The following is a 17,783-nucleotide window of genomic DNA, read 5'->3' on the forward strand; positions in this document are numbered from 1 at the left end:
ACAACCCCAAATCCTCAATTAAAGTTAAATGGTCGACCCCTAAGGCCTTGTTTACATCAGATTAGTAGGCGTAATGTGCCTAATGATTTTATACTGGTACATAAAAACTTTAAAAAAAAGATTTAGATAAAACATGAATTCCGGTATTTAGCATGATAAATACGAATCAATTTTACTATTGATAAAATCCAAGAGATTAAAACAGTGAAGACCATCGATATTTTAAACTGAGGACAATAAATAATATTTTTGTGTCATTAACAAATTTTCCTGTTAATTGTTCATTATATTGTAGACACAGAACTTACTTTGATAACCATTCAGAACGAAACAGAAATAGAAGAGAGTACACCTATTGGAACTAAAGTGTTATACTTTAGAGTTGAAGATACTGATTTAAACGATAACATCACCTTTACCCTTTCTGGAGACAGTGAACTATTTGTAGTTAGTGAAGTTCAATATGAAAAGGGTAAATATGTTACCATTATACTATAGCGTTACCTAATCAATCCTTATATCTTTAAAACTTACATTTCAGTTAATAGAATATGAGTTCTTATTTAATGGCAACAATGCAACATATTTTTCAGCGATGATGTATTTTTTGTGTTCAAATAAAGTAATCATTCCTTATTGGAAGATAGTAATAAACTCATCATAGATACATGATATTAACTCTAGCATAATGCCAAACATACTCTATATTATACTTGATATATTTCACTGTTTATTGCAGTTACATTAAACTTGAATTCGACAGTGCCTAGGAATGGTGGTCCTTATATAATCACAGTGACAGGGACTGATTCTTGTCAGCATTCAGCTTCGACAACCGTAACAGTTTCTACCTATAACGCTGTAAGTTTGTTAATATGGATATGTATTACTTTATTCTAATAAATGTCATGTGCATAGGCACATGTCAACTAACAGATCCTTGATATTTGCATAAATAGCTAATTTTAGGACTTCGCAAAAAATATAATAAGCAAAGTGCATACACTGATAGCCTGATAATATCTGTGATTTGTGTTATTGCAATTGAGAATCCAATAGTAGTGAAAAATAAAATGTATCTCTTTCGGCCTTAGTATAAAAAACCTCACATACATTGATAAGATTCAGATGTAAATATTTGAAAAAGATATAAAACATTTAGTTTATACACCAGTTTAATTTCTTTTTTCCCCTTTATGTTACGTTGTGAAAAACTTTTTAATTGTTATGTTAGAATCAGGATTTAAAAGGGGGGCGAAAGATACCAGAAGGATATTCAAACTCATAGATCAAAAATAAAATGATAACACCATGGCAAAAATAATCGACAGAAAAAGGTGTTTTGTAACATTCTTCGAAATTATATCGCATAATATTCATATCTATGTAGCTGTTTTATTTTCGATGGAATAACATCAAAATGTTTGACTGTTTTGTTTGCTCTAACACTGCTTGTTATGTTAGAATCAGGATTTAAAAGAGGGGCGAAAGATACCAGAAGGATATTCAAACTCATAGATCAAAAATAAAATGATAACACCATGGCAAAAATAGAAAAAGACAAACATACAAATAATAATGTACAAGACACAACATAGAAAACTAAAGACTTAGAAACACGAACCCCACCAAAAAGCTTGGGGATGATCTCAGGTGCTCCGGAAGGGTAAGCAGATCCTGCTCGACATGTGGCACCCGTCGTGTGGTTCATGTTATTACAAACCCGGTAACTAGTCGTATTCGGTGGGTCACAATCGTGAAAAGAAAACGAGATTGTAGTTACGACATAAGGAAAATGTCCAATATCATTCCATAACGGCCAACCAACTCGAGGTGGCGTCCGTAAAATTACGAATGGAAGATTTCAACTTCATCATTTGGAATTCTTGGTTCAGTAGCTTCCTAGTGAGCACCAACCCTCTTTCAAGGTAATCAATATATGAAATACAATCCGGGAATATTGTATCAACTGGGAGATATATGCTCCGTATGCAGACCCTGCTGGAATGTTGCTACATACAAATGGAAAGTTCACAATTGGGAAGCTGAAATCATCTCTTTTGTCGTCAAGTTTTGTTTAAACCGACCCTTATTGGCAATTCCTAAATGTAAGTTAAGATATGAGGTAGATTTAATTGTATATGTTGTATATAGGCATCAAAGGTACAAAGCTTATAATTCCTTTATCTCTAGTTATTGTCACAGTTTGCCTTGTCAAACGATACTGTACTGTTCCAAACTGAAATATCATCTGAACAAAAAACTTTTAGAAAATCTAGATAATAACAACACAATATCATGTGTGTATGTATGTATGTATGTCTGTCTGTCTGTCAATGAAATGTTTTATCAAAGAATAATAATACATGTACATGAGATAAAACTTTCCACATTTGATGACAAAATTCGAAGATACAATTCTATGAACCGACGTTATAAAATGTCTTTAATGTAACATTTCTTAAAAGATCAAACAATTTGATTATTTCACCTTAGCGACAAAACAGTACCAAATTATCACAAAGTTATGTTGATAGGCGTTTTTCATAAACAAACTGATAATTTGTAATTGGATTAAATTGGCCTTTCATTTCTTTTAATTCGAAACGTGGAGAGTTTATGTAGACGAAATGCGAACATGGCTTACTAATAGAACGCCACAGCTGTCTTATGTGGAACTCTGATATTACTTTATATTGTTTTACTATAACTTGATGATTTTTTGTCTTTACTTAATATGATTTTGAAATTACTTAATGATGTTTCGATATTACACGTTATGATTTCGTATTGACTTGATATAATTTTGTCATTACTCAATATGGTTTTGTCATTACTCAATATGGTTTTGTCATTTCTCGATGTGGTTGTGTCATTAGTCAATGTGGTTTTAACATTACTTAATGTGAATGTGACTTAACGTTATGTAGTTGTTTCATTACATCATGTGGTTTTGTTATTTCGTAATGATGATTTGCCTATTATTTATATGGTTTTAACATTACGTAATGACGTTCAAAATTTGATGATTTTACACTACTTGATGTGTTTGTTTCATTATTTGATGTGGACGTGTCATTCTTTGATGTAATTATCCCATAACTTGATGAGGTAAAACCACGTGACCAAGTAGGAAAAATCTGTTCTATTTTTAGATAGATTTCCATGTTGTATGTGCCTTAGATGATTATGGCCACTCATCGAATTAGAGTTCGAATTAAAGTTCGGGTTACTGTTCGCACTAAACTTTGAGTTTATCTTCGATTTAGGATTCAGGACATTATTAGAATTACAGTTCTACTTGGCATTGAGTTTCGAGTTGGACTTCGAGTTAGAGTCACATTTAAAGGTAGATGTCGTGAATATAGGTCAATACATTAGAACGTTATGTAATGTAATTGTTTCCCGTACTTTCGCGCACACTTTGTATGTAACGTTACGATCATAAAGCATCTCAACGTACTAACAAGACGTTATTTCCTTCCACAAGTAAAATAAAGTTAATAACCATCAAAATAGTAGATTTCTAGTTACAACTTTGAATTTGAGTCACTTTTTGAGGTAGAGTTTGTGTGAGATTTGAATTTAAGTCTCATGTAGATTAATTAAGATTTCGAGATGAATTCGAGCTATCTTATATGAGTTGTAATAAAGTTTTCTATAGCGGACAAGGGCTTTTGCCCGGGCTTCCGAAAAGAGGGCTCTGGGTTACGCGTACAAAAGATAAACAATTTAACAGTATACAAAACGCAACATAGAAATTGAAATGAAGTTAGATGTGGTGTAAATGACAATTAGACAACTATCCACCAGAGTTTAAATGCAGTGGATATAAGGAATCATATATAGGCAACCGTACAGCCTCCAACACTGCGTATAGTCAGCTACAAAAAAACATCATGCACCATGTGAAGAAAATCAAACGACAAAACTTACGGTATAATTTGTAAATAAACAAAATCTACAAAAAAACAAATATGACACACATGATACAACGACGTCATGCTCCTGACTCGGGCAGGTACATACTGAAAGTGCACATGGCGGAGTTTAACATGTATGTGGCCGATAAATCCTGACCTAACATCGGACTGTTACAGTAGTGTAACAGTACAACATGAGAAAAATATGTAAACTAGACAAAGTGATGCCCCCCACACTCCTCTCTAAAGTAGCTATATTATAACAAAGTCAATTTAGGACTTTCTCTGAGATATAATTTTGCCTGGGAGAGACAATTGATGCCCCGCAGATGCAAAGTGTTTTTTTACAATAACTATAACATTTAACTGCTTATACCCCGAAAATGACAAAGTTCAATTATCTCCCAAAAGAGCAAAAAATATTAAAAATTAAAACCCTGACCACATGCACACCTTCAATATATGTACAAACAGCCAGCATTCAAACTATAGGAGGAGTTATCAGAAAATGCTCCTTTAATGCAAGTAAAGGAGTAAGTTCGGTAAGGGCCCTATTTGGCCCCGATTATAAAATTCAATGTCGCAAAATATAAAAACATTTCAGTTGACTTAAAGACATATGAGAAAGTTATATAGAACTATTTCTGTCAAAGTTTTATTCTAAAGCGTTGATCTTTACATCCCAATTAGGTCAAAATAAGGGATTTTTGTGAAAATTTAACAAAATTGACCGAATTTCAGCCTAATTTAGGACCAGGAAACATAGAGCGCAGGCGTCGACAAACTAAATATTCAAGTATGACATGTAAAATGTCATAACAAACATTATTTTCAAAGATTTATTTTGCCGACGTATACGCTCTATGTTTCCTGTCCCAATAATCAATGGAAATTTAGCCATTTTCATTGATTTTTCGTAAAAAATCAAAACGAGTACTATTTGTGACGTCATGAATGAGACGCAGGAACGTCATTTTTCAACAAAAAGACATATTTCTTATCTAGTCAAATGTATTAGCAATAATTCATTGTGATATTGGCCGATAAATCCTAATTTAAAATTAAAGCCAAAAACGGGGGCCATTTTAGGGCCTTATCGAACCTACTCCTTTTCCAAAAAAATACAAAGTTATACTATTTCCCAAAAGAGCAAATATTTATAAAAAATACCGACCACATGCACACCTTCAATACATGAACAAACAGACAGTAAAGAGAAAACTTCCTATGATTCAAACTGTAGGAGGAGTTACTAGTATGCGGAATAAATATATTGCAGGGGCATAAAAAAACGTTTCGATTGGCTGACTCAATAGATCGATATGACTGGGTAATACAAATTCATCAGGAGGGAGGGTATCGGGTGCTCAAGAAAGATAAGGAGATTCTGTTCAACGAGTGGCACCCGTCGGGTAATCCTTGAAAGTACAAACCCAGTGATTTGGTTTTATTTGGTAGTTCACATTGGAGGAAAAGATGACAGTATTAAGGTTACGACAACTGGAACATATCTGTCGTCACATGTGAAACAGATATTTCAAACAGTTTTTTTTCAATAAATGCGAGGTAGATCAAAAAATTCAATGCTAAAAATAAAAGATTGATATTCGTATATGTTCCAATGATCATTCACACGAAAAAAAACATTGGAGAATTCTTATTTTATAGTATTGATGCTTTGTCGCTTAGTCCTAGCCCAACTCCTCCCCTCCCTCATTTCCCTTTTACTTTAGTGAGAGTTGATTTAAAGTGTCTAATTTGTTAACAATAAAGTACAAGTCTTTTGATTTGTGTTCTCAATATCAAGAAAAAGCATCTACAGAAAAACTTTTTTTAATTTTGTTTTTCCCGATACATGTATCAATAAATGTACAGCCGGCCAACATTACGCTTTTGCACTGACATCAACAATATCAGGCGAGACACAGGGTTTCGCGAAATATTTTACAAATCTATTATAACACTGCTTCCATTTGAAAACTAAGAGAGAAAAAAACGGCAGGACCAAGTTGTTTGGGATATCCCAACTATGTCCGAAATACTGTAATTATTTTAGTACTTTTTTTTTTATAATTGTCTGCCGTTCCCCTTTTTTAGACCAAATAACTCTGAACAACCACTCGAACTTTAATTTGAACTTTGACTCAATGGAAAGCGATTCCCATCCAAAGCACATGAAACAAAAGAGGGACGAAAGATACCAGAGGGACAGTCAAACTCGTTAATCGAAAATAAACTGACAACGCCATGGCTAAAAAACAAAAAGACAAACAGACAAACAATAGTACACATGACACAGCATAGAAAACTAAGGAATAAGCAACACGAACCTCATCAAAAACTAGAGGTTTAAACAAACGACATATTGAAATCTGTTTAAAAATAGAAAATATTTTTTCCGAATTGTTCACGTGGTTTTACCTCATCAAGTATTGGGATATTCACATCAAGGAATGACACGACCACATCAAATAATGAAACAAACACATCAAGTATTGTAAAATCGTCAAATTTTGAAACATCATTACGTAATGTTAAAACCATATTAAAAATAGGCAAATCATCATTACGAAATAACAAAACCAAATCATGTAATGAAACAACTACATGACGTTAAGTCACATACATATCAAGTAATGTTAAAACCACATTGACTAATGACACAACCACGTCGAGTAATGACTAAACCATATTGAGTAATGACAAAACTATATCAAGTCAAGACGAAACCATAATGTGTAATACCGAAACAATATTAAGTAATGACTAGTTCATATTGAGTTATATCAAAAAATCATTACGTAATGTTAAAACCATATTAAGTAGAGACAAAATATCATCAAGTAATATCAGAGTTCCACATAAGACAGCTGTGGCGTTTCATATTATGTACTAAATTAAAGTGTTGTATCTATGTAGACGAAATGCGAACTTGGCTTACCAAATTTTAAGTCTGGCATCTATGTAGACAAAATGCGAACTTGGCTTTCCAAATTTTAAGTATGGCATCTATGTAGACGAAATGCGAACTTGGCTTACTAAATTTTAAGTCTAACATGTATGTCGACGAACTGCGAACCTGGCTTACCAAATTTTAAGTCTAGCATGTATGTAGACGACCTGCGAACCTGGCTTACCAAATTTTAAGTCTAGCATATATATAGACGAACCTGGCTTATGAAATTATAAGTCTGGTATCTTTGTTGAGTTAAGCACTACACATCTTTTCCTTAAAACGTTTTTCGATTTGTATATTCGTTTTTGTATTTAGTGGTTTGAGGATTTGTTTGTCTCTTCGTTTTTTGCCATGACGTTTTCAGTATCTCTTTGCATGAAACCATTCTGCCATTTTAGTTCATCTGGCCCAAAGGGCCAAGTGAGCTTTTCTCATCACTTGGCGTCCGTCGTCCGTCGTCGTCGTCCGTCGTCGTTAACTTTTACAAAAATCTGAAACTACTGGGCCAAATTTAACTAAATTCAGCTACAATCATTATTAGGGTATCTTATTTAAAAACTGTGTGCGGTGACCCGGCCAACTACCCAAGAAGGCCGCCATAGCTAAAAATAGAACATAGGGGTAACATGTAGATTTTGGCCTATAACTCTGAAGCCAAAGCATTTAAAGCAAATCTTACAAGGAGTTTACTTGTTAATCTAGTAAATATCTATATGCCCTGAATTTTTCAGATGAATTGGACAACTGGTTGTTGGGTTGCTGCCCTCCAATTGGTAAATTTAAAAGAATTTATTCGTTTTTGGTTATTATCTTGATTACTATTATAGATATAGATAAACTGTAAACAGCAATAATGTTCAGCAAATTAAGATCTACAAATAAGTCAAATCACTAAAATGGTCAAGTGACCCCTTAAGGAGTTATTGCCCTTAATAGTAGTTTTTTACCAATTTTTAGTAAATATTTGTAATCTTTTACAAAAATCTTCTCCTCTGAAACTACTGGACCCAATTTAACCAAACTCAGCTTCAATCAATATAAGGGTATCTAGTTTAAAAATTGTGTGCGGTGACCCGGCCAACCAACCAGGATGGCCGCCATAGCTTAAAATAGAACATAGGGGTAAAATGTAGATTTTGGCTTATAACTCTGAAACCAAAGCATTTAAAGCAAATCTTACAAGGAGTTAACTTGTTTATCTAGTAAATATCTATATGCCCTGAAATTTTCAGATGAATTAGACAACTGGTTGTTGGGTTGCTGCCCCCCAATTGGTATTTTTTAAAGAAATTTATTCGTTTTTGCTTATTATCTAGAATACTATTATAGATAGAGATAAACTGTAAACAGCAATAATGTTCAGCAAATGAAGATCTACAAATAAGTCAACATCACCAAGATGGTCAGTTAACCCCTTAAGGAGTTATTGCCCTTTATAGTCAATTAAGAGATAACTGTATTGTATTTGAAGCTTTAAGGACGTCCATCGGTAGTTTTACTGTCGCAAATTTAGTTTACCTGGCGACGCGGAGCGGAGACAGGTAAACGGGTATTTGCGACAGTAAAACTACCGATGGACGTCCGCAAAGCTTCAAATACAATACAGTTATCTCTATTCTAATGCAAAACAAGTTCATAATTAAATTTCAATCATTGTTCAAGTGTATAATCTTCATTAAAGAAAATTCCGCGAAAAGATGTTATCTTCTTTGGTCCCTACACTAGGTGACGTCATAGGTATTCTTCCGGCGTCAAACATAAATACCGGGCGTTTCATGGCTTCTGTGCCGCTTCAAAATGTAATAAAATTTGATAAAAAGAAGATTTTTAGGCGCAACAAGTGAGTGTTTTGTTTATTATTGTAGTAATAACATGTCAATACATTCCGAAATTCAAAATGTCGGCTTCCTTAGTTACAGACAAGGAGATAGAGAATTTTACGCTTGCTGTCATCCAATCAGAACAATTGTTACAAAATAATTGCATTAGAATTTTTAACAATTTACATGAATTTGGTAAATTTTGGTAAGTTTTTACAAAATGTTTTCCTCTGTAACTAAAGGGCCAAGTTCATTACAAATAGAGAAAATTGTAAATAGCAAGAATGATCAGTAAAGTATGATCTACAAACACATCACCATCACCAAAACACAATTTTGTCATGAATCCATCTGTTTCCTTTGTTTAATATGCACATACACCAAGGTGAGCGACACAGGCCCTTAAAAACCTCTAGTTTAAATAGCTGTAAATTTGAAAATTTCATATAAAAACTTGATATGACATAAAGATAGAATTGAATGTTAAATATAATGATAATTTTTCTTATTGTAGCCACCTATTATAAACAATTTGCCATCTATTCTCGAGATCAGCGAGTCAACGACATCCTCAATATTTCTATACACAATCAATGTAACAGATGCCACGAATGATGAAATATGTTGTACCTTAGCATACACATTGCCCGTCAGTTATAATTTTAAGTTTATAGAGAACGCTGGAGGTATGTTAATGCAATCATGTCACATTTCCTTTTTTTTATTGACACAACCTCGTCATTGATGAGATGAGATGTGTGGTCTCTTATACAAACCGAACTATTGACCTACTTTAATTGACCTAATTAAAGACGCTAGCATGTACAGTATGTTAAAAGTTAAAAGTTAGTTAAGAATTAAGCATTACTTAGGAGAACGGGACCAAATAATCTTTGTCTTGTATGTTTTTTTATTAATAGTTCATTTATATTTTTTATTAATAGTTTATTTATATTTTTTTTTAGTTTAGTGTGTGACGTTCATTGAATTAGTAAACATTTGGTTATGGGGTCAGCTTAAACTCGCCTCGGGGTTCGGGATTTACTTGATGTGACGAAGACCGATCGGTGGCCTTTGTCTTTTTTCTGTCCTTTGGTCGGATTGTTGTCTCTATTATACATTTCCCATTACCATTCTCAATTTCATCATCAATATGAAACTATTGATGCTCATAAAGCTGCATACTAAATATTATTAACTTGCAATTAGTGAACTGTCCCCTTTATTTGGCATTATCCTAAACTTGAAATTTTTTTGACGTCGCCGCATTCACATTAAACAACATACTGCATCGAGACGAGGTAGTTACCTATTCTGAAATATTGGTACCGTTGATGGTATAATAACATTTGATTCCAATTTTCTAAATTTTTTTTAAAACATTTTTAAGACTATCTTCTCAAATTTAAGTTTAGTGAGTTTTGAACAGCGGAATACTGCTGCCTTTATTTAGTACTATTGCTAATTGGACAAACCTGTTTTTCCAGCTTAATTGATTCACCATCCTCAGGTTATGGGACGCCACAGCTGTCTTATGTGGAACTCTGATATTACTTTATGTTGTTTTATTATTACTTAATGATATTTTGTCTTAACTTAATATGGTTTTGACATTACGAAATGATGTTTTAATATAACTCAATATGGAATTGTCATTACTTAATGATGTTTCGATATTACACTATATGGTTTCGTATTGACTTGATGTAGTTTTGTCATTGCTCAATTTGGTTATTTCATAACTCGATGTGGTTTCACCATTATTTAATATGGTTGTGTCATTAGTCAATGTGGTTTTAACATTACTTGATGTGTATGTCACTTAACGTAATGTAGTTGTTTCATTACATGATGTGGTTTTGTTATTTCGTTATGATGACTTATCTATTCTTTATATGGTTTTAACATTACGTAATGATGTTTCAAAATTTGACGATTTTACACTACTTGATGTGTTTGTTTCATTATTTGATGTGGTCTTGTCATTCTTTGATGTGGTCCTGTCATACTTTGATGTGATTATCCCATTACTTGATGAGGTTAAACCACATGACCAATTCGGAAAAACCTGTTCTATTTTTAGATAGATTTCAATGTTGTATGTGCCTTGCATGCTTGTGGCCATCCATCTAATTAGTGTTCAAATTTAGATTCGGGTTACTATTTGAGTTAAACTTTAAACTTTGAGTTAGTTTTCGAGTTCTAGTTACAACTTGAGTTACTTCTTGACTTGAGGTAGAGTTTAAGTAAGATTCGAATTTAAGTCTCATTTAGATTAATTAAGATTTCGAGTTGAAATTCGAGCTATTTTATATGTCTTTTTGAGTTCGTAATTAAATTTTCTATCGCGGAACAAGGGCTTTTGCTCGTGTTTCCGAAAAGAGGTCTCCGGGATATGCGTACTAAATAAACAATGTTGCAGTTTACAAAACGCAACATAGGAGTTGAAATAAAGCTAGATGTTATGTGATTGCCAATGAGGCATCTATCTATCAGAGTTTAAATGCAGTGGATTCAAGAAATCATATATAGGCAACCGTACAGCCTTCAACAGATTTCAATATGTCGTTTGTTTAATGTGCTTTGGATGGGTATCGCCAAAGTTAAAGTTTAAATTAATGTTCGAGTGGTTGTTCAAAGTTATTTGTTATGAAAAAGGGGAACGGCAGACAATAATAAAAAAATAAAATCCTAAATATTTTACAGTATTTCGGACATAATTGGGATATCCCCAAACCACTTGGTCCTATTATTTGATCCGAAGTTCTCAAATAGAAGCAGTATTATAATAGATTTATAAAATAGTCCACGGAACGCTGTGTCTCGCCTGATATTGCTGCTTTCAGTATAAAAGCGTAATGTTGATCGGCTGTACATTCATCGGTCAAAAAAAATTAATAAAATGTTTTTTCTGTAGATGCTTTTTCTTGATATTGAGGAAAAACTTCTATACAAGTTTTAAAACACTTCATGGAGGTAATAAATTTATCATGTCAAAACAGTTTAATTCGGTTTTATTTAACTAAAAAAAACAAAAAAAACTGTATGGTTTTCAACTATGAGCAAAACTCATACCCCATAATAAGCTATAAAAGGTCCCGAAATGACGCCACTTTCGACGACGTTGTTGCGTCTCACTGCCGCTACATTGATGTCGCAGGCTCAACACAAATAAAAACACTTCAAATCAACTCACACTTATAAGCGACAAAGCATCAATACTATAAAATAAGAATTCTCCGAATTTGTTTTAACGTTAATGATAATTAAAACATATACGAATATCAATCTTTTACTTTTAATCAGTTGAACTCTCTTATCTACCTCGCATTAATTGAAAAATAAACATTTTGGAATATCTGTTTCACATGTGACGACAAACATGTTCCAGTTGTCGTAACCATAATACCTTCATCTTTTACTCGAATGTGAACTTCTAAATAAAACCAAATCACTCGGTTTGTAATTTCGCGAATAACACGACGGGTGCCACACGTTGAGCAGAGTCTCCTGACCTCTCTTAGGAACCCGAGATCACCCCGATGGATTTAGAATACCCAGTCATACCGATCTATTGAGTCAGCCAATTGAAACTGTTTTTTAAGCCACCGCAACTTTACCGCAACTTAAATTTGGGGGCATAGTGTTTAACCTCTGTCCGTCCGTCCTTCCGTCTTTCCTTTCTATTATGGATATATATATATTTATTCCGCATAACTCCTCCAACAGTTTGAATCCTAGGAAGTTTTCTCTTTACTATCTGTTTGTACATATATTAAAGGTGTGCTGCGTGTGGTCAGGTTTTAATCTTTATTAATATGTGCTCTTTTGGGAGAAAGTTGAACTTTGTAATTTTTGGGAAATTTACTTGCATAAGTAGAGCGTTTCCAGATAACTCCTCCTATAGTTTGAATGCTAGGAATTTATCACTCTGCTAGCTGTTTGTACATGTATTGAAGGTGTGCATGTGGTCAGGGTTTTTTCTTTTTATTATTTTTCCTCTTTTTGGAGAAAAATTTAACTTTGTCCTTTTTGGGGTATAAGCGGTTAAATGAGTGGAGTGCGGGGGCATCACTTTGTCTAGTTTACATTTTTTCTCGTGTTGTGCTGTTACACTACTGTTACAGTCCGATGTTCGCTCACATACATGTTAAACTCCACCACGTGCCCTTTCTTTATGTAACTGTCCCAAGTCAGGAGCATGAAATTCAATTGTTGTCGTTGTATACATATGTGTTATATTTGTTTTTTTTTGTAAAATAGACTGTTAGTTTTTTCGTTTGATTTTTTTTCACATAGTGCATGAATCTTTTTTGAAACTGACTTACACTCTACGAAGTGTTGAAGGCAAGGCTGTACGGTTGCCTATACATGATTTCTTGAATCCACTGCATTTAAACTCTGGTAGATAGTTGTCTCATTGGCAATCACATAACATCTAGCTTTATTTCAACTCCTATGTTGCGTTTTGTAAACTGCAACATTGTTTATTTAGTACGCATATCCCAGAGCCCTCATTTCGGAAGCACTAGCAAAAGCCCTTGTTTCGCGACTTAAATTCAAAGTTTTAACTAAAACTCTGCCTCTAAATGTGACTCAAACTCGAAGTCAGACTCGAAACTCAATGCTAACTAGAACTTTAATTCTGAGCATGGCTTGAATTTGAAAACTAACTCAAAGTTTAACTCAAACAGTAACCCGAATTTTAATTTGAACACTAATTAGATGGATGGCCACACGCATCAGGGGCGGATCCAGGACTTCGATGTCTGGGGGGGGGCACCATGAACCAATTTGTTTTGGTGTTAAATATATATATGCGAGTTTGAGTGGGTGCTAGGTTTGTTTTGGGTTATTTTTTGGAGAGGGGGGGTCAAATCATTATTTCTGTATTTCGATATGTTTTAAGTTTTTTACTTTTTCACTTTATTGACAATTGATCTTTATTGTATTCGACCTAAACATGCATCAAATATTTGCCACTGGACGTTTAACAACCATGCAACAATTAAACAATATTTTCTTTATGTTTCATCAACTCTATATTCTTTTATCCATATTTTTTTGCCCCGACTTATACTTTTTTGCACATTATTCTAATATCTGCAAAACACCTTTATATCTTCATAAATGGTGACCTTTTGCATAGCCTCGTCCATGTATATGGTAATTGAAACAAGACCAATAAAAACAAATATAACTGCATGCTTCGGCTTTTAGAGAAATTTCTAAGTCCAAGATTCTGTTACAAACTAAATTTTAACGAAAATCAAATAGCATTTTATTAATGATTATTTAATAGGAAATGTCAATTTATTTTTCCTGGACGAGGGAAAGCATTAGGGTAAAGGGGAGGGGGAGTAAAAAAAATTGTTGATTTCCCTTCCATAAGAGGGGAATGAAATATGACATTATTTTAAAAAAAAACATATCTTCTAATTAAGTTATCAAAAAATAAATAGTTTAATTTGTTGCTAAATAAATTCAAAAAAAGAAAGTTTTGGAAAAAACGTACATTAACAGGAAATGTTTGTATACCTATTCTTCAAAAACACAGATCAGACGTTTCACCTGGTAATCGATCTTAATCGGTATTGTATCCAGGTGTAATGATAAGTCGTTATACTAAGGCTATTTTTTTCTTATTTTTTCTGTAGACTTAGCTTTAATTTTTTATAACCATGCATTGGCAAGCTTGAAAACTCGTAATTGTTTGTCAGTAACTAAATGTACGATGATGTCCCATACGGAACCTTCTGACCTTGTTTGTTTACATAAAAATTTCAATGGCGTCAAAATCACGTGATGTCAATTCGTTATATCCAATCAAATTGCTCTACTGTCAATTAGGGGATTTTTCAGTCTACGGCAATTACGTTATTTCTTTCTGGGATATTGCTTCAAAATAATTTGCAATAGTTCTGGGTTTTATTCAACAGGAAAACTCTTTTTTTGCCATCCCTTTTGACATCAAGGGAATTTTGTATGAATATTTACCTACAGTCATGATGGTCAGAATATCGATCTTTTTATAATGAATAAAAAGAAAATTCTATGAAAAATAAATGTAAATTGTTTCTTATTAACCAACTCTTTATGCCTGTTCAAAATTATGGCATGGACATCGTTTTTTCATATAGTTTTCCTTTCATTTTGGTTGGGCTTTTTTCGCGGGAAAATCGAGAAAGAGGTAAGGAGCATGTCATTTTTAAATTCCTAAAAATACGATTTGCTTTACCTGTATTGCCTGCCACAAGATTGATGACGCTGAATGGAATGTACACAAAGCAATGGAGGCCGGAAATGGGATTGTGTGAAGTTCTAGAATGTTTTTAAATATTCGGAAGTTGGGATTAAAACGGGCATTAGAAAATTGGCATTTTTTGGCAATAATTGAGAACAACAATGAAAACTTACTTTTAAAAATGTTTTTTTATTCAAAAGTGCAGAAAAAACGTATTTTGCACTGTTTTTCTACGCCAGAAGTACCGTAGTGACATCAATGCGGAGTTTCCCCGTGTGTTAAGTTTAAACACAAATACCTAACGAACTGACAAGATGAACGATCTTAGACTACGGTAGGATATTATAAACCAATACAATTTTGTACTAATTCAATCATAATGTAAATGTATTTTGATCTATTTTACATAAAATCTTTTGCATAGAGACATATTACACACAGGTGTCAATATTTACACACCCACCGATAAGTTGTCATAAATCACGCATGGGGACGCTGGTATTAATTAACGGCCAGTTTAAGAAGCCTAATCAAGCTGTGGCAATTTCCGCACTAGATAAGAAGTTTCACATGTTTCAGTATCGATAAAATTATGTTAGAAAAAAATTTTGTTGACCTGAACTGGGGGGCACGTGCCCCTTGTGCCCCCCGGTAAATCCGCCACTGTGCATTCAAGGCACATACAACATGGAAATCTATCTAAAAATAGAACAGGTTTTTCCGAATTGGTCATGTGGTTTTACGTCATCAAGCAATGGGATAACCACATCAAAGAATGACAGGACCACATCAAAGAATGACAAGACCACATCAAATAATGAAACAAACACATCAAGTAGTGTTAAATCATCAAATTTTGAAACATCATTACGTAATGCTAAAACCATATAAAGAATAGACAAATCATCATAACGAAATAACAAAACCACATCATGTAATGAAACAACTACATTACGTACGTTAAGTCACATACACATCAAGTAATGTTAAAACCACATTGGGTAATGACACAACCATATTAAATACTGGTGAAACCACATCGAGTAATGACATAACCATATTGAGCAATGACAAAACTATATCAAGTCAATACGAAACCATATATTGTAATATCGAAACATCGTTAAGTAATGACTATTCCATATTGAGTTATATTAAAACATCATTTCGTAATGTCAAAACCATATTAAGTAAAGACAAAATATCATTAAGTAATAATAAAACAACATAAAGTAATATCAGAGTTCCACATAAGACAGTTGTGGCGTTCCATATCAGTTACTCATCTGTCACTAGATGACATACAACAAAAATATAAATTTATTGAATGAAATAAACGTTTTATCTACGAATGGTTAATTCCTGTATGCTGATAAGGTACAAATGATGAAAGTAGAACTGTTGAGGAGAAATCTGTGCCTTATACTTAAAAGATATAGTCCAGTAAATCTAGCATAAATCTGACCCTAACATAAAAGTAATTGCAACAGAAGATTTTAAAGTTTTAATCTTTAGCATTATACCCCAAATATACACAGAAAAAAATCCCATAAAATCGTACTTGAGGAAGACTAAAAATATAACCATTTAAAATTCCTATGGAGATTTGCATTGCAAAGGGAGATAACTCTGCAAAAAGGCAATATATCAATAAAAATTGATACACAATTATATCTTTACCGCTACTATTCATCAGAATGTATTGATTCTTGATATTTAAGTAGTCATTTGAGTATAACAAACAACTCTTAAGATGTTCCCATATCTTTTATCAAGCTACAATCTAGATTTCGTAATTCATTAGTTGACCATTGATTGAATTTTTCAACATGTCAAGGTAAAGAAACCCAAATTCAATAAAAAATAATTAAGCATGTATTCTTCTTTTTGTGGTTTAAGGTTGCACTTTGTAAATACAGCTGTTTCTCAAAACACGCCTCTTTTGGAGATCTGGAATATTCATAGAAAATTAATTTTGTTTACATACTGGTTCCCAGTTATGCTCTCTGTGTTTCATCTCACAGAGACATAACTTGGGAATGTTACCAGTAAATACACATGTGCATATTGTTTACATTGAAATCTGTGGTAACCTTTCATTCGAGGTAGGGGTAGTTATGAAAATTAGTGTTAGTTTAAACTCTGAGAAGTTCAGGGCATATAAACGTTGAAAATATGCCGCACAGCCCTATATTTTGACCTTTGAAAAAAATTGTGGTGCATATGAAATTTCAATTCTAGGATAAGATTTTTTTCAAAACTTCATAGTAAAAGTGGCACAGTTTTGGCCGTAAAAGGAGTTCCTATGGGAAATTGCATTGTCAATATTTACAGAAATGCAACTTTAAAGTTTCTTAAAACAAGTAAGATGCTGAAAAAAAAATATAACATACAGATATAAACAGTACCAAATTTTCACAATTTTTTTCAAAATGGTCACAAAGCAACAAATTTGCAATTTCTTTAATGAAGAATGCACTAAAAATAAATAAAAATACCCATTACACTTCGGTTTAGTACATTTCATGAGCAGAAGATTATATAATTAAGTCAAAGACGAACTTATAACCCCACCAAAGCATCATACTTTACATACATTTTAAGAAAATCAACCAAAAAACTGACAAAAACAGACTCTTTTTTGCGGAGTTATCTCCCCTTCCAATGTTAATTTCCATAGGAAATTAAAAATGCTGATTTTGACTTTTCCTCAAGTTAGATTTTATGAGTCTTTTTTCTGTGTATATTAAGGGCTTAATGCTATAGATAAGAACTAAAACATTTTTCTGTTCCAATTGGTTTGAGGTTAAATCTTAGTTTGACTGGACTAATACGTTCTT

General features: G+C 33.0%; 1 protein-coding gene across 1 annotated transcript in view; it reads left to right on the plus strand.

Moving 5' to 3' along the window:
• The window catches only part of LOC134725394 (mucin-2-like), a 78,297-nt gene that overhangs the window by 57,048 nt on the left and 3,466 nt on the right, over positions 1–17,783 (plus strand). The window contains exons 18-20 of the mRNA XM_063589188.1: positions 296–472; positions 740–861; positions 9,214–9,385. Coding sequence (XP_063445258.1) covers positions 296–472; positions 740–861; positions 9,214–9,385 — 471 coding nt within the window. The remainder of the gene's footprint in view (positions 1–295; positions 473–739; positions 862–9,213; positions 9,386–17,783) is intronic.

This window comes from Mytilus trossulus, chromosome 7, assembly GCF_036588685.1.
Source record: "Mytilus trossulus isolate FHL-02 chromosome 7, PNRI_Mtr1.1.1.hap1, whole genome shotgun sequence".
Taxonomy (NCBI): Eukaryota; Metazoa; Mollusca; class Bivalvia; order Mytilida; family Mytilidae; genus Mytilus; species Mytilus trossulus.